Here is a 26,284-nt window from a genome sequence, read left to right as displayed (position 1 = left end):
CAAAAGTGTTTATTTCTGTTACCATGTTATTGGTATTTTACAGATTTTAGTACTAGAACTATCAACTTGTAATGTGCGACTGAATATGCTATATAATACATAATTGTAAGAGAAGCAACAAAATGATAAATAGGTACTTAAAGAGAAGTTGGTACAATTGTATCTTATTTTTCCAAGAATGGTGAGGTAAGTAGAAACAGAAACAATAAAATTTGAAATAATGATCTATTTCGCGTGCTTGTGATCCTTTTCTAATGCAAATTCAATCTATACGAACTAAGTTTCCTTTATTGTTATTAGTTCCGCGTCTTTCTAATTCGCCACAGTTTTTAGCTCTTTGTTTCAAAACATTGCATAGTATAAATAGGTAGTTCGATGGAAGTTCCTACAAATGTATTTTCGTTTCTCAGGAGTGGTGAGGTAAGTAGGAACCCATATACAATAAGAATTGAATTTATACAGAGAATATTATTATAAATCTTCCTATGTACGTATAGAAACGTGTTTTAATACTTACAAGTATCCAGATTTTTCTACTAAAAGTTATCTGAAATTAATGATTTTCCTGATTCGTACCTTTCTCCTAAGTTCCTTGTAGTTACCTTACTAACTCAACAAAAATCAACGTTAATTTTACAAAAAGTACTATGGCGCTTTTTAATCGTTCTAGTGTTAAACTAAACAATTTTAAAAAATGAAATTACGCAGAAACGTATGTCGATGATATCTGTCATTCCTATCATCTATTTCGCGTGATCGTGCTTCTTTTCTAATGCAAATTCAATTTATAATACGAACTAAGTTTCTTTTATTTTTATCACTTCTGCGTCTTTCTCATTCGCCACAGCATTTCACTCTTTCTTCCAGAACAATATATCGTAGTGTGATCCAAATTTCTTTTATTAGATTCATTGACCGTTATCAGTCCTGCGTCTTTTCAATTCGTCACTTTTTTATTTTAGGATACTCCCGGCGAAAGCAATCCGCATGGACGGCACGCGCTTAGCGGTAGCGATGATTGAAGACGGAATACTTTTTTTGCTAGTGTGAATTGTGTTAATTGAATCCGCATGGCGGAACTAAGTTATAATTGTAATTCCTGTACACCAAATGAAGTAATACTAGAAAGTTATTTTCGAACACTGATTATTCTATTAAAAACATTAAAATGTAAAACATATTTAAACTTGAAATTGTGTTAATGGATCTAAATATTTCAGTCTCATGAATATAACAAAAAATATGGAAAGTTCTTTACTTATATTTTAAACAACGAAATATTTAATTTTAAATCACATGCGCATTCCATCTACACTAGATTCATTTCACAAAATAAAAACTTTTATGTATATTAATAAAATTAAAATTGTTTAATTATTTTTGTTGAGATATGTATAATTTTCTGTGCTGGACTGGGTTAAATGCGTAGTAGAGATACTTGTATGTGGGTATCAGTGTGTTGAGGTATGTGTGCGCGGCGTCTCGAAAACAGATGAATGTAAACTATTCAGTCGGTCTATTAACGGTCGGGTATAGGAGAAAGTGCTGAGACACGTGCAAATATGTATCCATGAATATATAAGAAATCGTCCATAAAATAAGTATATAACTATTCTAATATTATTTCCAAGTGTAAATTTAGTGTGTTTCTGTAACATTATTTCGGCTTCAAAGATCCACAATTCTCAACAATTCTCTAAAAACTTTGATCAATTCAAATCCACTAAAATTAGAAGTTCATTTGGGTGTGGTATGTCTCAAAACAATCATCGATACATAAACCGACATCGCATTTTCTGCATTCATATCGCGTATCACTTCGTTTTTTGTGTTTCGCGCAAACAACGCATTTTCTTCGTGCTAATTGTGTCTTGTTCGTTTGATTTGCACATTTTGATAGAAAATGTCTCTCTGTTAAACGAAACGGTATATCTTTTGAATCCTTTTTACCACCTCCCGCTACGTTTCTACTTTGTGGATATTTCCGTAAAGTGTCTTTTACCAGCGCCAAATGAAATTCATTAAATTTTTGTTTCGTACCAGTAGAATTTTTGTATAGGATATATGCATTGTATATTGCTAAATCTAGCAAACGGAAAAAAAGTTTCTTATACCATTTCATGGTTTTCCTTGTAGAATTAAGTGTACTTAAAACCATATCAACTTTGTCTACAGCACCCATGTAAGAGTTATAATCCGCAATACACGATGGTTTGGTCTTCTTTAACCCTGTTCGATAGTTTCGTTTTTCTGTTTCAATCAACCTAGCTGCGTGTACAGTAGATAGCATCCAGACATCCTTCTTGTCTCGCCATTTCATCGCCAATAAATTATTCGTAGATCGGTAACAAATTTCACCTATCTTCAAGCTTTCTTCCATACGGGGCATTTCGCTCCTATTTTTACGAACAGTTCCGAATGCATTGGTTTTGTGCTCGTGTAGCAAGGTATATAAACGTGGGCTTGTATACCAATTGTCCGTAATTAACGTATGACCCTTCTCAAAGTACGGTTGAAGGAGTGTCATAACAACGTTTCCAGAAATCCCAATGGTCGAAGTACTTTGACTTATCTCTGTCTTTTTTCCAGTATAAATTATAAAATCCAATACGTAATTAGTTCTACAGTCGCAAAGAACAAATATCTTGATACCAAACCTGCTTCTCTTAGAAGGTATAAACTGCTTAAAATAACATCTGCCTTTATATAGCACGAGGCTTTCGTCGATGCACAGATTTTCATATGGTGTAAATGACTGTGAAAAGGATTTCTTCAGTTTGTCGACTACTGGTCGTATTTTTATTATCGGGTCATCGTTTATTACGTTATGATCATTGAAGTTTAACATTTGTAATAATAACATGTACCTGTCTCGTGCTATTATTTTCCGGAATATACTGGTTTTCAGCATTTCATCGGTGGACCAATACTCCCTCAAAGAGAGTTTCCTTACCCGCGACATTAGCATTGTAGTACAGAAAAATCCATACATTTCACAGACTGAGGCATTCTGCCAATTGTTCAAACGCGAATTCGTTTTACATGCTATATGATCTTTTACATACTTGAAGTAGTTGTTCGTCTGTTCGGTAATTTGAGAGACCAATTCCTCCGAGAAAAAAATTTGGAAAGCATCAAAAGGTGTTGACTGTGCGGTCAAATGCACTTTTACTCCAGAATTTCCATCGTCAAAGATATGTAATATGGGCGTCAAATTCTTCTTCGTCCACAAGAACATTTCCGTCCGTTTACAGTTTTCGATATTTTGAGTTAAATGCGGATCTTCCTCCTCCGAAGACGTACTCAATGTTCTACACCGTTTTCTATTTTTATTTCTACGTGTACCTAATCCATTATTTATATAGTTTTCCACATCTTCTTCGAAGTCCGATGAATTGTAACTTTCATTTATTTCACTATCGTCCCTTGTAGTATATTCTTCAAGATTATTCGACATTTTTGAATATATTAAAGATAAAACGTAGTACAATGATTTATATAAACGTCAAGGAGGTTGAAAATATTGATAAACACATATATGGGTCCTTAGTCCACACAGATAGACTTTCGCTGGACTCGTATATGCGTCCATAGCACTCAAAGGGTTAATTTTCCTCCTGCATCCATCAGTTCAAGCGGGGCGCACTAAAGGTTTGCACTTTAAGTTGGCTTTTTCCATACTACAGATTGCAGTACGATCTCGTCACACAGCCTTTATCAGTGAAAAAAGCGAAGTCACGCGTGACCACATAAAATTGAAAGGAACACGTTTGATAGTCATGAAGTTAATGGTCACGAAGTTAATGGTCACGAAGTTAATGGTCACGAAGTTAATGGGAAAATTCCACCTAAGTATTCACCTCTTCACCGGTTTTGTTTCTGAAAAATGCTTCGTTAACTTCGCGAATATTCCAACGACTCGCTTCACGTACAAAACAAACGTGATAACCAGGATAATCGTGAAACAACCAGCAAAGACGAATTAATTCATCACTCTACTGTCAATTCTCTAAATATAATAACTTCTTTCACTATAAATGTTTTATAGCAACCTCGGATGTGCCCTTGCGTCCACCACGCTGTGGTTTCAGCAACGTTACGCATACCAGGGTGGTTGGTGGTAGACCAGCTAAACTTGGTACGTTTTATCTATTTCTTTCCGATAAATAATACGCGATATACTATGAAGGATGAAATTGAAAGGCACTAAACAGCGCATCAAAGTACGTTTCAATTAAATTAAATAATAATACTACGGTTTCATTGGTAGTAACTTTGTTTATTAACTTGAATTATTTCCTCCTTTTAGTTCATGTTAGAAGGAGTATGTTTTTACTTGAAATTCGACATAAGAGTAATGATATGGATGGCGATCAAAAAGTGTTCGGGATGAAATTACATATTTGAACTTTAGAGTTCAGTATAGTTCAGGTGGAAATTGTATAGAATTAACTAATAAGTGTTGTTCTATTGAAGACAAAATTCAATTTCTCTCTTAATCAGATTTCTATTTGAGAGTCTGCATCGTCGAATGTCCAATGGATAGTAACAATTTCTAACTCATCACGCGAGAGGAAATTATGTATATCCACAACTATGTCTATTGCATTTTAGGTGCTTGGCCATGGATCACTGCAGTAGGTTTCCGTAATTGCTCAAACCCACATTGGGTAACACAATGGCTGTGCGCAGGTACCCTAATATCGGCTAGGCATGTTTTGACTGCAGCACATTGTGCAGATGACGATAATTTGTACGTGGTTCGAATCGGGGACTTAAATCTAAAACGAGATGATGACGGAGCGCATCCTATTCAAATAGAAGTCGAATCTAAACTAATACATCCCGATTATTCTGCAGAGTCGAACAATAATGATATTGCTATTCTTAAACTGAAGGAAAATGTTCCATTTTCGGGTAAGTCTTCAAATATTGTTGAGTTTCTAATATTTATGCTACTGGATATTGCTGAAACTTCTTACTGTACACATATATTGTATCATAAAGCATGTTGAATTCTTTCTCATACTTTTCGTCATTCGTTTCCTTCACTTTCATTTATTTCCTTATTTTACAGAGTACATACATCCCATTTGTCTCCCCATAGAGAAATCTCTTCGAAATAAAAACTTCGTGGGCTATAACCCCTTCATTGCTGGATGGGGAGCATTAAACTTTGGTAAGTGATATCAATTCTATGACAAAATGGAATAGTTTCATTCTTAAATATCCTTCCCATTTTCTTTGTAGATGAATCATATACTAACGCGTTAATGGAACTGCAACTGCCAGTGGTTACCAACGCCGTATGCGAGAAAGCTTATGAGGATTTTGACGTAACTATCACCAATAAAGAAATATGCGCCGGCGGAGACCCTCGAGGTGGAAAGGATGCTTGTGGAGTAATTAAATTACAGATTTACTATAAAGTATACGGTGTCACGTCAATTCGAATCAACATCAAATCGACGTCTTGAACATAAAAAATAATAGATAAACGCAATTTAATAGTTTTGCCCATTTCTCACACATCATTATGGTCTTTAATCTAATTTTCTTCCAATCTTAGTTTTTTCAAAATACATATAATATATACATTATAAATTGGAATATTTCAATACATAAATCAATAATAGATTATTACTGTATATAAGTATAATTTCAATACAAATCGATTGAAATATTTCAGTAACTATGATTAAAAATTTAACGATCATTTCAGGCTGACAGCGGAGGACCACTGATGATACCACAGCAATTCACCTACTATCAAATAGGTGTTGTGTCATCTGGTCATGAATGCGGCGTACCTGATTATCCGGGCATTTACACGCGAGTCACGTCGTACCTCGACGACTTCATTATCCCAGTGTTGCAAAATTATTAGTGTCCCATAAATATCATTTTTCGTGCACGAAAAATAAAGTTGGTATGTATTATTGTGGAGATAAGAGGCAGCTCAAATTTATATTGTTTTCTACGTCAAGAATTATAGTCTTAAAATGCATGAAATGTAAGTTTGAAACGACACTAACTTTTTATGTACGCTATACTTGCACGACTTAGATACGTAGAGATGATAAACGAACATTTATTAAATTTTTACTAATTATATTTAAACTAATTTTAGTAATAATAAACCAACTTTCTGAGAAGTTCTGTAAATTTTGTTTCTAATGTATCACGAGAATAATTAAATATTCCACTTAGATCGTATACTTCTTGTATGTACATACAAAATTTCCGACTACTCTGGAACATTTCATAAAATAGAGAGCTTCTAGAGGTTCGGACACAGAAAGTCCATAAAATACAAGATAAATCTCGCGTGTTCCAAAACTATTTTTTATTCGCTAAAGATGTCCTGTGTGCTCATGCAATCACGTGCAACATCGAAACTTTACTTATTCTTTTGTCAATTCCCAATTAAATGCATTATTTCTGCATGTTTAACTATATGTAATAGAAATTTCCATTCAGCCAAAGGTATACTCACACATTACAGATACTTACGGGACATAAATTCCCAATCTATCACGATGAATAAAAAAATTTATACTGTTAAATCAGTTCATATTTTATTGTATGTAAGTACACATGTACGTGACGAACTTTACCCTTGTATGCCTTGAAGGCTTCAACATAGGTCATGTATATTTCTTTAAAGTATTAATCAAAAGGCTGATGCACAAAGAAGAAATGGTGCAATTACACATCAAGGCCACAGCCTGGTGACATTTTGATTATGAAGAAATCATCCCTACATTTGCTGAAGTATATATCTTTGACTATACTCAAATTGAAAATATGTAATTACTAGAATGTGAACAATTAATTTTTAATGAGACTGTACCTTGGGAACAAAGAATGGATACCTTGATATCATGGTTTGTACATCCTATACATCCAATAAATTTTGGAATATTATACATGGAAGAGCTAGATTATCATGGTCATGTCATTGAAACAAAAGGGCCTCAATGTGATCATGGACTAGCAAGTCCATGTTAAGTTAGACAGGATAATAGATTTTACAAACCATGTTAACAGCTCTGATTACATATTTTTGGGTACCTCCTCAAGATTACACATTTTCTCCAATTCTGGTATGTTGCTTCATCGAATGAACTATTACGTCTATTTGAATTATTAGTAACGGATTAAGAAAAGGAACAAGTAATTGTGTTAGGCAAGGAAGAAGTAATTTATCAAGCACTGAATTGCTGCCTTCTTTTACTGCAACACAAAACAAAAATTCTGAATGATGTTAGTAATTTATGTCTCTTTTCAGATTAAACAATTTTCCGGATTTATTCATAATTTCGAAGAATATGCTGATATTCAAAGAATCAGGAAAAGAATGGACCATTATAGGAAATCTCTTTTTCATTGTAGGTGACATATACTTTATTCATTGCATGGTTCAACGTATTTTTGAATACATGTAACTGAGAAAATTCCTCTGTGATTAAAAAAAAGGAGCAGAATTGATACCTTTGAATGACATTAGAAATATTTCAATATAAGCACCATTGTCGAAGAATTACAAGATTTTCGTAAAAGTGAACATAAAAAAAGGTAAAAACATCTCTCATCGTGACAGGCATCTCTCAGTTAGCCGTCAAGTGTGTAAGTAAAAGGGTCGTAAGATTGATCGTATTTGGTTTTTGATAATTCTGTGACTACAGATGGATCATTTTTAAGATCAATTAAAGTTGCACTTGTCACACAGGTAAACAGTTTGTATCATAGAAGTAACATTTATGTGATGTGTTACGTGCAAAAGTGTTTATTTCTGTTACCATGTTATTGGCATTTTACAGATTTTAGTACTAGAACTATCAACTTGTAATGTGCGACTGAATATGCTATATAATACATAATTGTAAGAGAAGCGACAAAATGATGGTATAAATAGGTACTTAGAGGGAAGTTGGTACAATTGTATCTCATTTTTCCAAGAATGGTGAGGTAAGTAGAAACAGAAACAATATGATTTGAAATTATGTAGCAAAGAGCATTTTATTATAAATCTTCCTATGCATGTATAAAAACGTGTTCTAATATTTACAAGTATCCAGATTTTTCTCTAACAAGTTATCTGAAATTAATGATTTTCCTATTTATATTTTTCTTCTATGTTCCTTGTAGTCATCATATTAACTCAACAAAGATCAACGTTTATTTTACGAAAGGTACTATGACGCATTTTAGTAAATTGCACAAATGAAAGTTTCGATCTCGTTATTGCGACGAGTTTGATCGTTCTAGTGTTAAACTAAACAATTTTCAAAGATGAAATTACACAAAAACGATAGTGCTTCTTTTCTAATGCAAATTCAATTTATAATACGAAGTAGGTTTCCTTTATTGTTGTCAGATCCGCGTCTTTCTAAATCGCCACAGTTTTTCGCTCTTTGTTTCAAAACATTGAATCGTAGCGTGAACCAAGTTTCTTTTATTAGATTCATTCATCGTTATCAGTCCTGCGTCTTTTCAATTCGACACTTTTTTATTTCAGAACAATGACGGATTGCAAAGTGTTGTTTGCATGTTTGATGCTAATTACTCTCCTGCATCCATTAGTTCACATGGTGTCTGCCGAAGGTTTGCACTTTAAATTGTCTTTTTCCATGCACTTCAGATTCCAATACGACCTCGTCACGGAACCTCTGAGCTATTTCGAAATTTTACGTGTTTGTTAATTATCAATGAAAAGAAAGAAGCTACGCAATACCACATAAAATACAAACGATTTTTATGATTTTTTATTTTCGAGATGGCGACGAAGTTAGTGGCAAAACTGAACTTGATTATTCACGTCTACTTCCCCGGTTGAATTTCTAGAAAAACATTCGTTAACTTCGCGAATATTCCAACGACTCGTTTTACGTACGAAATGAACGTGATAAACATTGCATCACGTCAATGCAAACTATTGGCGTAGTGCCTAAGATAAAGGTGCAAAGATATTCACAGAATTTCCAATGACAACTTTATAAATTTCTAGTTTAATGTCAGTACTGCATTTGAATCACTTTTACCTAACTGTGTTACATACCGTCGCTGAGAATTTTCCTAATTTCATAAAATGATTCACTAAAAATTGTCCTGCATTCCTAAGAATTTATTTACCGCAAAACAGAGCAAGTGTTTATTTAAAAAATGAGGTTGAGGGTAGTCCTTTTCTTTCAAGTATGACTAGCACAATATCTAATCAATTAAAACTTTATATTTTCACGTCAAAAGTTGTCTGTAAGGCAATGACTTGATCGGCTTTTTATTTCAGAAGTTGAGTAATCGGTGTCGCGTTCTTACGCATCTTCGAACTGTATAAATGTTTTATTTTAAAATTGTTTGATCCAGAATGTACAACACCGAACAATCAAACAGGCAACTGTCTCAACATTAAAATATGTAACCCTCTGCAAGAAATACTGCAGACACAGGGTCATACAGCTACCGATTTTTTGAGGCAATCACTATGCAGATATGAGGGCCATGATCCGATCGTTTGTTGTCCAAACGATCCAAACAAGGAGAAGAGAGGGATTTTAATAGAAACTGTGTATAAGTACATGCCCTTGCGTCCACCATATTGTGGTTTCAGCAACAGCGAGCATACCAGGGTGGTTGATGGTAAACCAGCTAAGCTTGGTACGTTTTATCTGTTCCTTTCCGATTAATAATAAGCGATTTACTACGAAGAATGAACTTTAAAGGTACTTACGCCAGAGAAAATGATGTATGTTCGCAACTATAACTATTGCGTTTTAGGTGCTTGGCCGTGGATCGCTGCATTAGGTTTTCGTAATCCCCAAAACCCAGATACTGAACCAGAATGGAAGTGCGGAGGTTCCCTGATATCGGCTAGACATGTTTTGACCGCAGCACATTGTGCAATACGCAGTGATTTGTACGTGGTTCGTATCGGAGACTTAAATCTAAAAAGAGATGACGACGGAGCGCATCCTATTCAAATGGGATTCGAATCTAAACTAATACATCCTGATTATACTCCCGATATACACAATCATGATATTGCCATTCTTAGATTGGTGGAGGAGGTGCCATTTTCGAGTAAGTCCACAAATATTGTTGAGTATGTGCTATTGAGTACTACTGGAGAATCGTTTCCTGAAATTTCTTACCGTACACATATATTGTATCATAAATCATGTACTATTCTTTCTTATACTTTTCGTCATTCGTTTTCTTCACTTTCATTTGTTTTCTGATTTTTCAGAGTACATACATCCCATTTGTCTTCCCATAGAGGAGTCCCTACGAAATAACGACTTCGTGGGCTATAACCCCCTTGTTGCTGGATGGGGAGCATTAAGATATAGTAAGTGATACCAATTTTATAACAAAATTAAAAAGTTCCAGTTTTAAATGTCTTTCTCATTTTCTTCGTAGAAGGACCACCTAGTGATGTATTAATGGAAGTACAAGTGCCAGTGGTTAGGAACGCCGAATGCAAGACAGCTTATTCTAAATTTCCTAATGCACTTATCACTGATGGTATAATATGCGCCGGATATGCTCAGGGTGGAAAGGACGCTTGTACGGTAATCAAGTTATAGATTAACTACAAATTATACGGTGTCTGAAGACACATCAATTCGAATCAACATCAAATCGACGTCTTAAACATTAAAAATAATAGATAAACACAATTTAATAGTTTTGCCCATTTTTCACACATCATTATGGTATTTAATCTAATTTCCTTCTAATCTTAGTTATAGTATAATTATTTCAATATAATTCGATTGATATATTTCAGTATCTTTGATTAAAAATTTAACGATCATTTAAGGGTGACAGCGGCGGTCCACTGATGATACGACAGCAATTAACTTTCTACCTAATAGGTGCTGTGTCTTATGGTCGTGCGTGTGCTGTAGCTGGATATCCTGGTGTTTACACTAGGATCACGTCGTACCTCGACAACTTCATTCTCCCAGCGTTGCAATAATACGATTATTACTGTTTCATAAATATCATTTTTCGTGTACGAAAAGTAAAGTTGGATTTTCTTATTGTGCGGATAAGAGGCAGCTCAAATTTAAATTTTTTATTACGTCAAGAATTATAGTCTTAAAATGCATGAAATGTAACTTTGAAACGACACTGACTTTTTACGTACGTTATACTTTCACGACTTAGATACGTAGAGATGATAAACGAACATTTATAAAATTATTACTAATTATATTTAAACTAATTTCGGTAATAATAAACCAACTTTCTGAGAAGTTCTGCAAATTTTCTTTCTGATGTATCAAGAGCCTGATTAAATATTCCACTTAGAACGTATACTTCTTGTATGTACATACAAAATTTCGGACTGCTCTGAAACACTTCATAAGATAGAGAGCTTTTAGAGGTTCGGACACAGAAAGTTCATAAAATACAAGATAAATCTCGTGTCTTCCAAAACTATTTTTTATTCGCTAAAAATGTCCTGTGTGCTCATGCAATCACGTGCATCCTCGGAACTTTAGTTATTCTTTTATCACTTTCCAATTCAATACAATGTTTCTGCATTTTTGACTATATGTGTAATATAAAAAAAAGGGGGGTATACGCCTGTTCGTATACATTTAAGTTCGAGTTTTCTCGGGATAGTATAAGTTGTAAATTTAAGATATAAGCTAAGAATCGTAAGAATACTGGGGAATCGAAAGAGAGAGAGAGAGAGAGAGAGAGAGAGAGAGAGAGAGAGTGTGTGTGGGTAAGTAAGAGGGTATGCCTTGGTGACGTCAAAGCCAAATGAGTAATGGAGTGGGAGAAGGGTGCGAGTGTTGAGGCTCAGTATTTTTTGACCTGGGAAGACAGACGTTGTAAGCCGAATGTTAGAATAAGACGTACGAAGATATTGTAGTCAGTTTTTGCATTGGGTATTGCTTGTTGAAATAAAACTAAACTTCACTTCAAATAGAACATCCTTTCTTGTCCTTACTCTAGACTATTTAGATACTACATATGTAAGAGTAATTTCCATTCAGCCAAAGGTATACTTACACATTACAGATACTTACGAAACATAAACTCCCAAACTATTGTGACGAATATAAAATTTAATACTATTAAACCTGTTTGTATTTTGTTGCATGAGAATGCATATGTACATTACCCTTGTATCCCCTTGAACGCTTCAATATTACCCATATAAATTATATTTTATACAGATTTTGTAAAACTACTTTGTATGTTTGTTTATACTGTTAATCTAAAGGCTGGTATACAAGGAAGAAATTTTTTTTTTATTTAGTTGTTTACATTCACAATTTGTCCAATTTGGACATTTGGTAGAAACAAGGAAGAAATGGCACAATGATGTAGTCTGGTGACGTTCATGAATATCAAGGAATCACTACATCCGCTCATCCTCAGATGGCAAACAAATGAAAAAGTGGAAAATGCCAGTAACACATCTGATAAACGCTGCACCATACTCAGCACAACAGCGCAAGAAGTTAACTTAACAACAAACTTAATTACGGCAACAAAGACAAGTAAAGCACCAGGACTTGACTTGATCAATGGAAAAATCTTAAAAAACCTTCCCGCAAAGGCAATAAGACTAACAACCATAATATTAACGCAATTCTAAGAATACAGTACTTTCCTACACTATGGAAAATAGCACAGATCGTAATGTTACCCAAACCAAACAAAAACCCACATCTAACTGCATCCTACAGGTCAATATCATTACTACCTGCATTTTCCAAATTACTAGAAAAATTATATATAACCGCCTAAAACCAACAATAGAAAAAGAAAAACTAATACCGGACCATCAATTTGGATTCAGGAATCAACACTCTACAATAGAACAAATGCACAGACTCGTCAATGAAATCTTACAGGCGCTGGAAACAAAACAATATTGCACGGCACTCTTTATGGACATCGAAAAAGCATTTGACAAAGTGAACCATGAAAAACTTCTTCAAACATTCAAAAAGCAATTTCCAGAATAAATCTACGAACTACTCAAATCTTACTTAAACAATAGAACCTTCGTAGTAAAAATAAATAATGCATATTCTGAAATTAAGGATATCAAGGCAGGAGTACCGCAAAGAAGCGTCTTAGGATCGATACTATACACACTATATATGGCAGACATACCAACAACTGTCAACAGCAAAATACTAACGTTCGCGGACGATACGGCCATACTAGTGAGACACGCAAATCCAGAAACGGCAGCCGCACTACTACAAGAACACATTACAAAAATAGAAAAGTGGCTGCAAAACAAACAAATAAAAGCGAATACCAGTAAGTGCAATCACATAACATTTACACTTAGAAAAGGAAAAACACCAGATATCCAACTGAACGGCGCCCGCATAGCACAAACAAAGCAAGTCAAATATCTAGGAATACATTTAAACACACACCTTACATGGAAGCATCACATAAAATCAATAATAAACAGAATACGTAAAAAAAGGAAGCAGATGTACTGGTTAACCAATAGAAAATCTAAATTAAGCACAATGAATAAACTAAATATTTACAAAACAATAATCAAACCAATCTGGACATACGGAGTCCCACTATGATGGACGGCAGCAATGAGTCACATAAATAAAATAGAAACAGAGCAAGCAAAAATTTTAATAGTTAACGCTCCATCACGTCAGAAATGAAGACTTACGAAAAGATTTAAAAATTCCAACAGTCAAAGAGGAAACTTTATACTATATACTCATCTACTATATACTATATACTATAAACTGAATCTTTTGACGTAATCTTAATAGCTTAAAAGAATCTCTAATCCTGTACGTGTTTTCGGTTTATGGATGGTCCTTAGAACGATCCTTAGGTTTATTGTGCATTCTTACAAATTACCGAGAAGGCGGGTAGTTATTTTTCCAATAAACAATGTCACCTACGAGCCACGTTGGTAGGTAGCTTCCTCCTCCTATCTTCATTCATTAACGTTGGCTATAACCAATAGACACCCTCGCTTTCCTAACGAAAAGTGTGAACAACGAATCCGCGTTCTTCGTTCAAAAAGCACACCCACACCGAGCTTCCCTCCTGTGGCGGCACTCGATAGCGCCAATACCACCACTCGATACCAACTAGTGTCGGACGACGGCAGCGCAGTGGTTAGCGCCAAACTATAAATATTTGTAAATATTGTAAATAAACCTATTTGACATCCCCCTCCCCCCCTCCCTATGATTCCGCCTCTCCCCAAAGTTATACAGCACCCAAAAAGTAGACTACCGAAGCGTCCTGTTTTGCGACCAAGTTTTCAGGACAGAAAAATCAACCAAAAACAAAATTACATAAAAGCTCCACTCCCCAGCGACTTAAATCCAAAGATTAGATTTTAACACAAAAAATGTAAAGCGCCGACACATAATATAGTATGGCTATGTCGTACCGTCGCGTATCGGTACTTTTGCCTAACACATATTATCAAATTCATAGTTTATTGTGAATACCCAAATGTATTTATATGTATCTTGGTTGTAAATAAACGTTATTAAAAAAAAAAGCAGTGGTTAGCGCCTTAGAGTACAAACGTTCGGATCCCGGGTTCCAAATCCCGACGCCTCGTACTTTTCCGAAGTCCGATTTTTCTTCTACGACATCTAAATAAGAAGAGAATACAGCAGTACCCCGGCAAGCGACATCTACAGCCAGCAACTACAATTATCACGGATATATGAAAGAAGATGGAGAAAAAGAAAAAAAAAAGTGTGTTTCGTCCAGAACCTGCTAGTGGACTCATCAGTAAGGTTTTACATAGCAGGCTCATGCCTTAGACACAAGGAAGGAGAGAAGAAAGGTGTATCTACATAGCAGGACATTGAAAAGGATTGAAAAGGATTTCTTCCCTCCCTCTACACCAGCATGTGGACACTGTATCCAAGGCCGGTTCGAATCTTCTACCCTCTCCCGCGACGTATCCCTGTGGAGCGGCCACTTTGTTAACCTAATTAGGCTACTAGAAAGGTTCACGGATACCCCGTGTGCTACAGGCTGAATACACACGGCGTATCGCGAGTACCTTTACTACTTAATCTATTTTTGATTATTTTGCTCTTAGGCCAAAGAGGCGGCTCCCGTGGGCATTCTTGAATTAATCTTCCGTCGCGAAAGTTCATCCTCTTTTCTTTCTGTCGCTCCATCTTGCCCATATGTGGTTTCACAAACAAACAGCTTGTAAAAGCAGATGCAGGGGGATGGATGATGTTGGGTGGACAAAGAAAGGAAATGGAGAGAAGAGAGAAGTAGTAGTGTTTCGTCCGAGATCTGCTAGTTGGGACTCTTCAGTAAGGCCTACCTAGCAAGACCTATACCTTAGACACTGGGATAGGAAAACTTGTGTTGAAAGTTATATTTATTGAAACAAACAGCGTCAATGTGACCACTAGTGAGAAAGCATTAACATCGCTAGCTCTATGTTGATATGGATGGCCCTCTGGTGACTAGTGTAGGACGTATTCTACAAACGTGTAATTTAAACTAAATCATTGTGATGAGTTATAAATAGATTGTACATTTATAGTAAATTTAAAAGTGTAGAAATACACAGATTGCATAGAATAATGTGCAAAGATATCAAAAATATTGAAAGTAAAGTTTCTGCTATATTATTAAGGATTAACATAATAAATGAGTTATATTACTTAATTGAATTGAATGAAAGAAATTTCTATTTAAGTTCAATTTCCATAATTGTATTTTTGTAATAGTGTTACATGAAGCTACGAATTTATATAAACATCCACGCTCTGATCATAATAGAGAATCTAATATAAACAAAATTAGAAGAGTATGAAACAGAATATCGGACGTTAGTGAATTCCTGTTTACAGATCGTTAACGCGATATGTTTCAAAGGAAAAAACAAAAGAAAGAAATGCACACTGTAATGTTTCTGATAAATATCATTTTTCGTGTACGAGAAGAAAAGCTGGAATTTATATTTGTGATGATAAGAGCCAGCCCAGACTTATTGTTTTGTATGACACGGATTATAGCCTTAACATGCATGAAATGTCACTTTGAAGCGACATTAATTTTTTAGATACGCTAAAAATGCACGACTTAAAGATATAAAAATGATAAACGAACATTAATTAAATTACTATTTCCGCTTCTTCTTTTTTGATGGTAATAATAAATCAACTTTCGCAAAGCTTTTATAAATTTTGTTTCTGATGTATCAAGAGCATATTCCACTTAGAAAGTTTACTCTTTGTATGTATATGCAAAATTTCGGACTACTCTGAAACATTTCATAAGATAGAGAGCTTTCAGAAGTTCGGACACGGAGAGTGCATAAAACAAAGAAAAACCTGGCGTCTTTCAAAACTATTCCGTATTCAAAAATATTTCCGTTCCTATTTCCTTTGAAAATTTTCTGCCTATTCCTGAAATTACGTGGATCCTCGAAATTTTACTTATTCCTTTAACACTTCCCAATTAAATACACACTTTCTGCATGTTTAGCTGTATGTAACAGAAATTTCCATTCAGCCAGAGGTATACTTACACATTACAGATATTTACAAGACACTTTAATTCCCAATCTATTATGACGCATAAAAAAGTTGATAATGTTAAATCTATTCGTATTTTATTGCGTGTAAGTATAGATATAGTGATGTACATTATCTTTGAACGTACATTACCATTACTCCGTTGAATGCTTCAATATTGCGCATATTTACCGCATTTTATACAGATTTTGTAAAAGTACTTTGTATGATTCTTCAGATTATTAATCAAAGTGCTGATGCATAAAGAAGTGGTACAATGATGTGTAGTCTAGTGTCATTTGTGAATATCAAGGAGTCCCCCTACATTTGCTCAGGTATATATCTTTGACTATACTCTATTGAAAATGTGTAATTATTAGAGTATGAATAATTAATTTTTAATTCTATCAGAATTTTAATGAGATTATACCTTGGAAAAAAAGAATTGATACCTTGATATCATGGTTTGTACATCCTATATATACAATAAATTTTGGAACATTATACATTGAAGAGTCAAATTATCATGGTCATGTGATTCGAATAAAAGGACCTCAATTTGATGATATTCTTAGGAAGTTAGATAATATAACTAGGTATATTCACAACAAAATAGAATACCATGGTTTACGTGATCTTAGTATTGTTCATTTAAATGATCATGGAATAGCAACTGTTAAGTTAGACAGGATAATAGATTTTACAAACCATGTTAACAGCTCTGATTACATATTTTTGGGTACCTCCTCAAGATTACACATTTTCTCCAATTCTGGTATGTTGCTTCATCGAATGAACTATTAAGTCTATTTGAATTATTAGTAACGGATTAAGAAAAGAAACAAGTAATTGTGTTAGGCAAGGAAGAAGTAATTTATCAAGCACTGAATTGCTGCCTTCTTTTACTGCAACACAAAACAAAAATTCTGAATGATGTTAGTAATTTATGTCTCTTTTCAGATTAAACAATTTTCCGGATTTATTCATAATTTCGAAGAATATGCTGATATTCAAAGAATCAGGAAAAGAATGAACCATTATAGGAAATCTCTTTTTTATTGTAGGTGACATATACTTTATTCATTGCATGGTACAACGTATTTTTGAATACATGTAACTGAGAAAATTCCTCTGTGATTAAAAAAAAGGAGCAGAATTGATACCTTTGAATGACATTAGAAATATTTCAATATAAGCACCATTGTCGAAGAATTACAAGATTTTTGTAAAAGTGAACATAAAAAAAGGTAAAAACATCTCTCATCGTGACAGGCATCTCTCAGTTAGCCGTCAAGTGTGTAAGTAAAAGGGTCGTAAGATTGATCGTATTTGGTTTTTGATAATTCTGTGACTACAGATGGATCATTTTTAAGATCAATTAAAGTTGCACTTGTCACACAGGTAAACAGTTTGTATCATAGAAGTAACATTTATGTGATGTGTTACGTGCAAAAGTGTTTATTTCTGTTACCATGTTATTGGTATTTTACAGATTTTAGTACTAGAACTATCAACTTGTAATGTGCGACTGAATATGCTATATAATACATAATTGTAAGAGAAGCAACAAAATGATAAATAGGTACTTAAAGAGAAGTTGGTACAATTGTATCTTATTTTTCCAAGAATGGTGAGGTAAGTAGAAACAGAAACAATAAAATTTGAAATAATGATCTATTTCGCGTGCTTGTGATCCTTTTCTAATGCAAATTCAATCTATACGAACTAAGTTTCCTTTATTGTTATTAGTTCCGCGTCTTTCTAATTCGCCACAGTTTTTAGCTCTTTGTTTCAAAACATTGCATAGTATAAATAGGTAGTTCGATGGAAGTTCCTACAAATGTATCTTCGTTTCTCAGGAGTGGTGAGGTAAGTAGGAACCCATATACAATAAGAATTGAATTTATACAGAGAATATTATTATAAATCTTCCTATGTACGTATAGAAACGTGTTTTAATACTTACAAGTATCCAGATTTTTCTACTAAAAGTTATCTGAAATTAATGATTTTTCCTGATTCGTACCTTTCTCCTAAGTTCCTTGTAGTTACCTTACTAACTCAACAAAAATCAACGTTAATTTTACAAAAAGTACTATGGCGCTTTTTAATCGTTCTAGTGTTAAACTAAACAATTTTCAAAAATGAAATTACGCAGAAACGTATGTCGATGATATCTGTCATTCCTATCATCTATTTCGCGTGATCGTGCTTCTTTTCTAATGCAAATTCAATTTATAATACGAACTAAGTTTCCTTTATTGTTGTCAGATCCGCGTCTTTCTAAATCGCCACAGTTTTCCGCTCTTTGTTTCAAAACATTGAATCGTAGCGTGAACCAAGTTTCTTTTATTAGATTCATTCATCGTTATCAGTCCTGCGTCTTTTCAATTCGTCACTTTTTTATTTCAGAACAATGACGGATTGCAAAGTGTTGTTTGCATGTTTGGTGTTAATTACTCTCCTGCATCCATTAGTTCACATGGTGTCTGCCGAAGGTTTGCACTTTAAGTTGTCTTTTTCCATGCACTTCAGATTCCAATACGACCTCGTCACGGAACCTTCGAGCTATTTCGAAATTTTACGCGTTTGTTAATTATCAATGAAAAGAAAGAAGCTACGCAATACCACATAAAATACAAACGATTTTTATGATTTTTTATTTTCGAGATGGCGACGAAGTTAGTGGCAAAACTGAACTTGATTATTCACGTCTACTTCCCCGGTTTAGTTTCCAGAAAAAGTTTCGTTAATTTCGCGAATATTCCAACGACTCGCTTTACGTACGAAATGAACGTGATAAACATTTCATCACGTCAATGCAAACTATTGGCGTAGTGCCTAAGATAAAGGTGCAAAGATATTCTCAGAATTTATAATGACAACTTTATAGATTTCTAGTTTAATGTCAGTACTGCATTTGAATCACTTTTACCTAACTGTGTTACATACTGTCGCTGAGAATTTTCCTAATTCCATAAAATGATTCACTAAAAATTGTCCTGTATTCCTAAGAATTTATTTACCGCAAAACTGAGAAAGTGTTTATTTAAAAAATGAGGTTGAAGGTAGTCCTTTTCTTTCATTTCATTCATTTTCATTCTCTTTCTTAAGTATGGCTAACACAATATCTAATCAATTAATATTTTATAGTTTCACGTCAAAAGTTTCTTTAGATAATTATTATCAACATGATGACTAACTCTTACGGATTAATACGTGTCTGTAGGGCAATCCGGTGGACTTGATCGTCTTTTTACTTCGAAAGTTGAGTAATCGGTGTCGCGTTCTTACGCATCTTTGAACTGTATAAATGTTTTATTTTTAAATTGTTTGATCTAGAATGTACCACACCGGACAATCAAGAAGGCAGGTGCCTTGACTACAGAATATGTAAGCCTCTACAAGAAATACTGCAGATACAGTACCATGCAGCCGCCGATTTTTATAGACAATCAGTGTGCAGATACCAGGGCAATGTTACGTTCGTTTGCTGTCCGAACGATCCAAACAAAGAGAAGAGTGGAATTTTAATAAAAACTGTGTATAAGTATAAGGCTTTGCGACCACCATACTGTGGTTTTAGCAATGTCTCTCATACCAGGGTGGTTGGTGGTAAACCAGCTAAACTTGGTACGTTTTATGTCTTTCTTTCCGATTAATAATAAGCCATTTACTGCAAAGAATGAGCTTTAAAGGCATTAAACAGCACATCAATATACATTTCAATTAGACTAAATAATAATGCTATGATTTTATCGGTAGTAACTTTACTTATTAATTTGAATTATTTCTTTCTTTTACTTCATGTTAGGAAGAGTATCTTTTTACTTGAAATAAAAAATTGATATAGGAGTAATAATATGGACAGAGATCAAAAACTGTTAGGGGAGAAATTACATGTTTGAACTTTATAGTTCAGTATAGTTCAAATAGAAATTATATACAATTATTTAATAATTTTTATTCCACTAGAATAAAAATTTAATTTCTGTCTTTATCAAATCTCTATTTGAGAGTATTTGTACGTATGTACTTATCGTCTGCTGCATGATCGAATATCGAATAGGTAATAATAATTGTTACTCATTACGCGAGAAAAAATTATGTATTTTCACAACTATGACTATTGCATTTTAGGTGCTTGGCCATGGATCGCTGCATTAGGTTTTCGTAATCACCGAAACCCAGATGCCAAACCACAATGGAAGTGTGGAGGTTCCCTGATATCGGCTAGGCATGTTTTGACCGCAGCACATTGTGCAAATATGAATGGATTGTACGTGGTTCGTATCGGTGACTTAAATCTACTACGAGATGACGACGGAGCGTATCCTGTTCAAATAGAAATCGAATCTAAAATAATACACCCTGATTATATTTCCAACATACACAATCATAATATTGCCATTCTTAGATTGGTGGAGGAGGTGCCATTTTCGAGTAAGTCCTCAAATATTGTTGAGTATATGCTATTGAGTATTACTGAAGTATCATATCCTGAAATTTCTTACTGTACACATATATTGTGTCATAAAGCATGTACAATTCTTTTTCATACTTTTCGTCATTCGTTTCCTTTACTTTCAATTATTTTCTTATTTTTCAGAGTACATACATCCCATTTGCCTCCCCATAGAGGAGTCTCTACGAAATAACGACTTCGTGGGCTATAACTCCCTTGTTGCTGGATGGGGAGCATTAAGATATAGTAAGTGATACCAATTTTATAATAAAATTAAACAGTTCCAGTTTTAAATGTCTTTCTCATTTTCTTCGTAGGAGGACCACGAAGTGATGTACAAGTGCCAGTGGTTAAGAACGCCGAATGCAAGACAGCTTATTCCAAATTTTCTAATACATCTATCACTGATGGTATAATATGCACCGGACATGCTCAGGGTGGAAAGAATGCTCGTACGGTAATTAAATTACAGTTACTACAAACTATACGGTGTCTGAAGACACGTCAATTCGAATTAACATCAAATCGACGTCTTAACAATTAAAAATAATAGATAAACACAATTTAGTAGTTTTGCCCATTTCTCACACATCATTATGGTATTTAATCTAATTTGCTTCTAATCTTAGTTTTGCTCAAAATACATATAACATATACATTATAAATTGGAGTATTTCAATACATAAATCAATAATAGATTATTACTGTATATAAGTATAATTTCAATACAATTCGATTGATATATTTCAGTATCTTTGATTAAAAATTTAACGATCCTTTCAGGGTGACAGCGGCTGGCCACTGCTGATACAACAGCAATTAACCTCGTATTTAATAGGTGTTGCGTCTTATGGTTGTAAGTGCGGCGCAGCTGAATATCCCGGCGTTTACACTAGGGTCACATCATACCTTGACTTCATTCTCCCAGCGTTGCAATAATACGATTATTACTGTTTCATAAATATCATTTTTTGTGTACAAAACGTAAAGTTGGATTTCCTTATTGTGGAGATAAGAAACAGCTCAAATTTACATTGTTTTGTACGTTACAAATTATAGGCTTAAAATGTACGAAATGTAACTTTGAAACGACACTAATTTTTTACGCACGATAAATCTCCACGACTTAGGTATGTAAAGATGATAAACGTACATTAATTCTATTAATTTTGGTAATAATAAATCAGCTTTCGCAAAGCTTCTATAAATTTTCTTTCTGATGTATCAAGAGCCTGATTAAATGTTCCACTTAGAACGTATACTTCTTGTATGTACATACAAAATTTTCCGGCTAATCTAAAAACACTTCATAAGATAGAGAGCTTCTGGAAGTTCGGACACAGAGAGTGCATAAAATACAAAATAAGTCTCGTGTCTTCCAAAACTATTTTTTATTCGCTAAAAACGTCCTGTGTACTCATGCAATCACGTGCAACCTCGAAACTTTACTATTTTTTTATCACTTTCCAATTCAATACACTGTTTGTGCATTTTTAGCTAGATATAAGAGAAATTTCCATTCAGCCAAAGGTATACTTACAGATTGCAGATTCCTATACGAGGATCAGTAAAAATTTATCCACACTGCAGATATGTAAAACTTCTGTCGGCCGTATTGTCCCATCTGCACTCTTCGTATGACGTCAGTATCAGTTCAGTGTCTGCTGTGTAGGTTTCATTGTGTTACGTCAATTCATTTGTGACCGCTGCGCGAGTAACAATGGCTGCCCCAACTGTGATTTGCAGGAAAACATTGCGGGATGCAGTGATTCGTTTCTTGTGGTCGGAGGCTATGTTTGATGCCTATATTTATCAATGATTTCATGCACATTATGGAGAAAGTGTTTTGTCACGAAGTGTGTTAGAATGGGCACAGAAGTTCAAAGAAGATCGCACAAGTGTCATGAAAAAACAGCTGGACGCCCGTCCACATCCACGATGACAACATTGAACGTCCTCATGAACTTATTCTATGGAATAGACGAGTGACACTGGATAATGTGGCAAATCATTTGCAAATCAGCCATGGCTCTGCTTATGCAATAATCCACGACAGATTTGGGTTTCAAAAAGTTTGTGCGAGATGGATGCCGAAAAAGCTGATGAAGAGGTGAAGATGACGATGCATTCGTGGTTCGCAGCTCAGCCCAAAACATTTTTTAATGAAGAAATACGAAGGTCCTTCAGCAAATGGACAAAGTGTATACAGAAACTGGGCGATTATGTTGAAAAATGATGTATGTCTTTTTTGACATTACCTTTATATCCCCTTGAACACTTCAATATTGCGCATATATACTATATTTTGTACAGCTTCTATAAAACTTTGTATATTTGTTTAGGCTGTTAATCTAGAGGCTGGAGTACAAAGAAGTGGCACAATGATGTGGTCTTATGACATTTATAGGTATCAAGGAATCACCCCTATATTCGCTCAGGTATATATCATTGACTATAATGCATTTATCATATATGATTGTTAATATATTAATAATTAATTTTTAATTCTATCAGAATTTTAACAAAACTGTCCCTTGGGAAGGAAGAACTGATACCTTGATATCACGGTTTGTACATCCTATATATACAACAAATTTTGGAACATTATATAACGAAGAACCAGATCATCATGGCCATGTGATGTGAATAAAAGGACTTGAATTTGATGATATTTTTATAATGTTAGATAATATAACTAAGTATCTTCACAGTAAGATAGGATGACATGGTTTACATGATCTTAATGTTGTTCACTTGAGTGATGATATTATAAGGAAAAGTGTAATATCACAGGTAGAATGATTCATAACTTAAAACTACTAACTCAGTATGTATTAAGAATTAAAGAAATATATTAAATTTTATGGGATATTTATGTTTAGTAACCAGTAATTCAGAGATTGGTATTCATGGTTACTATAATGAGGCTATAGAAACGCGCCTTTTCTTCTTTGCAAATGGTTCTGCATTTATGCCTAAGCCGAAACTGGAACCTCTGAATAATTTAGATTTATTCTTGTTATTCTGTAAAATCTACAGTATCCCATAAGGAATGATACCGTATCACACCTAATCAAGTGCCTTAAGAAACATCAACAGGATATCACAGTAATCGCGTATCGACTGATATGTAAGTAAAAGTTATGTGTCATTGTTATACACAGTTATGTGTCATTGTTATACACAGTTATTTATCATTTTCTATTAATTCAGTTGTAGCCACTACAATATCTATGACGCTGGTAGTAATTATAAGAACAATACTGACATTCTATAAGAGGAAATGATAATTAGGAACAAAAACTTACAGGTACGTCAAAGTATATGTTATTTACCATTTGAAAAGAAAGTTACTAACATAGAATTTTTTGATAAATAATAATTGTGCAAAATATATTGGATTTCAAATTTGTCAAAAATTGAAATTTAAGAAGCATTCTAATAATATAACATTGATATTTTGATTTTTCAGGAGATATCATGCGGTGGCTGGATAATATGTAAAAAATATTAAGCAGTATATGAATTTTCATATTGCGTAGAGATAACAAAATGAATTTTAAAAAATGTCGACATGGTAATAAGAAATAGCATCATGACAAAGAATATATAAACACAATTTCATTTTTTATAAATAAAAATTTATTGTTCCAGATTTTGAAATATAGTGGAACGTTTAATTAGTATCTTAATATCTTTAAATAATTATTATTTTAGAATCAATTGTAATTGTATCATACGTACTTTTGAATTACAAAACATATGTAATTTTATACAGAATAATTAATAATTTTAATACAGAACATATGTAATTTTGAACTAGTTATTATTAGGAAATTGTTAATAATTATCAATCAAAACACAAGAATTAAATTCTTTAGGAAAAAATTTCCGGAATTTTTTATTTACATGTTTATAAAGAAATCCATAATAAAAAGGAGCTACTTTCTAATACTTCTCTTACTTGTAATGCCTATGTTAATAATAACGAGGTTCGACTTTTTGTTTTTAGAGGGATACTGGAAGATTTGAAAGCACAGTACCATTGGGAAGAAAATCACGATATTGAAAACGATATTTGCAAGTAAATTTCCAAAAAATCTGTTTTCACGTTTTTGCTTTCTATTTCACATTAAAAGAGAGGGCTGCTTTCTTTTTCTGCAAGACAAAACAAAAATTCTGAATCTCGTATTAATAAATCATGTTAATAATTTATTTCTCTTTTCAGATTAAACAATTTTCCAGATTTATTCATACTACGCGAAGAATAGACTTTCATACGTATATAAAGGAAATATTAAGTATAGGAAAACTCTTTTTCGTTGTAGGTGACATATGCTTCACGGTTGAACGTATTTTTGAACACATATAAATGAAAAAGTACTCTTGTGGAGAAAAAGAATTAATACCTTCGATTGACATTAGATAATGTATATAAATTTATGAACAATCACTATCAGTTTGTATTTTAGGTGAATACACAGATTTGTTGGAGTTCTCATAAAATGTACTTCCTGTGCGAACGTTTTATTCTTCCAAATTTTGCGATACTATGTCTCATATAATAACTATATGGATTAAACGTAATATAAATGATCCGAAAATTGACTCGAACGACATTAATTGTCTTTCTATTTGTACCAATACCGAAAATACAAGTAAAGCTGGAACAATAGTATGCAGGAATGGACTATTTATTATTTTAAACCAAATCATAACATATTCAGAATGCACAGTATTATTATGAAATGTAAATGAATCAGTTGTAAACGAATGATTTTACTGTAAAATCATTGCCTCCTTTTTTTCATCTGAAATATAGCAGCAAGTACTCATTCTTTTAATATATAATAAAACGAGATATCTTTATAAAGTTACATGTGTCATCACTGGTAACTGTTATCTCATATGACACCAAATATACCATTAGTATGGAATGATATTTTTATGAAGATATACTTTAATGATAGATTTTGGAAACGTTATATAAGAAAAATTATCTCTTGTTATTCTATGAAGTGTAGTAGCTAATGAAGATTAATTTTACGAAGAATTAGAGCAAAAGAGAATTAAAAAATTAAAAAGATCAAAATAAGAATGTTTGTGTAGCTTAATTATCTCAATTCTGGTACACCACTTGTTACATTCTAACTAATTAGCGCTAAACAATAACTTGCAAATATTAAAGATATTGACACCATAATGTCCATTTTTCAGGAAATTTTATAATACTTGATTGTTGTATATCTAGTCATTGATACATAAAATTTCTTGTATAAGCATAGATCGA

General features: G+C 33.5%; 3 protein-coding genes and 1 long non-coding RNA gene across 6 annotated transcripts in view; all 4 read left to right on the top strand.

Moving 5' to 3' along the window:
- LOC138181913 (venom protease) overlaps positions 1-7,971 on the top strand; it is a 35,707-nt gene extending 27,736 nt beyond the window's left edge. Inside the window, exons 5-11 of the mRNA XM_069117310.1 lie at positions 5,078-5,179; positions 5,251-5,402; positions 5,723-6,587; positions 6,668-6,774; positions 7,292-7,391; positions 7,480-7,629; positions 7,824-7,971. Coding sequence (XP_068973411.1) covers positions 5,078-5,179; positions 5,251-5,402; positions 5,723-5,887 — 419 coding nt within the window. The 3' untranslated portion in view covers positions 5,888-6,587; positions 6,668-6,774; positions 7,292-7,391; positions 7,480-7,629; positions 7,824-7,971. The remainder of the gene's footprint in view (positions 1-5,077; positions 5,180-5,250; positions 5,403-5,722; positions 6,588-6,667; positions 6,775-7,291; positions 7,392-7,479; positions 7,630-7,823) is intronic.
- LOC138181908 (venom serine protease Bi-VSP-like) lies at positions 140-23,788 on the top strand. Its single transcript, XM_069117303.1, has 8 exons — positions 140-186; positions 8,522-8,607; positions 9,367-9,657; positions 9,778-10,080; positions 10,247-10,348; positions 10,420-10,571; positions 23,337-23,432; positions 23,509-23,788. The coding sequence occupies exons 1-8, from the start codon at positions 179-181 to the stop codon at positions 23,638-23,640; spliced, it is 1,170 nt and encodes a 389-aa protein (XP_068973404.1). The 5' UTR covers positions 140-178; the 3' UTR covers positions 23,641-23,788.
- LOC138181917 (venom serine protease Bi-VSP-like) lies at positions 19,123-23,158 on the top strand. Its single transcript, XM_069117315.1, has 8 exons — positions 19,123-19,922; positions 19,981-20,162; positions 20,547-20,598; positions 20,670-20,972; positions 21,139-21,240; positions 21,312-21,451; positions 21,778-21,832; positions 22,537-23,158. The coding sequence occupies exons 2-8, from the start codon at positions 20,118-20,120 to the stop codon at positions 22,563-22,565; spliced, it is 726 nt and encodes a 241-aa protein (XP_068973416.1). The 5' UTR covers positions 19,123-19,922; positions 19,981-20,117; the 3' UTR covers positions 22,566-23,158.
- Positions 23,789-23,815: 27 nt separating the features above from the next.
- Positions 23,816-25,871, top strand: LOC138181935 (uncharacterized). 3 transcript variants are annotated; one of them, XR_011173640.1, is made up of 4 exons: positions 23,816-24,124; positions 24,208-24,304; positions 24,467-24,571; positions 25,223-25,871. It is a non-coding gene; the product is annotated as an uncharacterized LOC138181935 (long non-coding RNA). The 3 variants fall into 3 exon arrangements; XR_011173641.1 differs by lacking the exon at positions 25,223-25,871 and adding an exon at positions 25,007-25,197; XR_011173639.1 differs by lacking the exon at positions 25,223-25,871 and adding an exon at positions 24,649-24,742.
- Positions 25,872-26,284: the final 413 nt, after the last annotated feature.

Source organism: Bombus flavifrons, chromosome 7 (assembly GCF_040668555.2).
Source record: "Bombus flavifrons isolate JBK064 chromosome 7, iyBomFlav1_principal, whole genome shotgun sequence".
Classification (NCBI taxonomy): domain Eukaryota; kingdom Metazoa; phylum Arthropoda; class Insecta; order Hymenoptera; family Apidae; genus Bombus; species Bombus flavifrons.
This window is presented reverse-complemented; position numbering and strand designations above follow the sequence as displayed.

Excerpts from the sequence above, each read along its gene's own strand:
- LOC138181917 (XM_069117315.1), top strand. The coding sequence starts at position 20,118 with ATGTCTCTCATACCAGGGTGGTTGGTGGTAAACCAGCTAAACTTG. Across the intron at positions 20,599-20,669 it reads CATGATCGAATATCGAATAG|GTGCTTGGCCATGGATCGCT; the intron begins GTAATAATAATT and ends ATTGCATTTTAG. Across the intron at positions 20,973-21,138 it reads GGAGGAGGTGCCATTTTCGA|AGTACATACATCCCATTTGC; the intron begins GTAAGTCCTCAA and ends CTTATTTTTCAG.
- LOC138181908 (XM_069117303.1), top strand. Across the intron at positions 9,658-9,777 it reads TGGTAAACCAGCTAAGCTTG|GTGCTTGGCCGTGGATCGCT; the intron begins GTACGTTTTATC and ends ATTGCGTTTTAG. Across the intron at positions 23,433-23,508 it reads TCACCCCTATATTCGCTCAG|AATTTTAACAAAACTGTCCC; the intron begins GTATATATCATT and ends TAATTCTATCAG.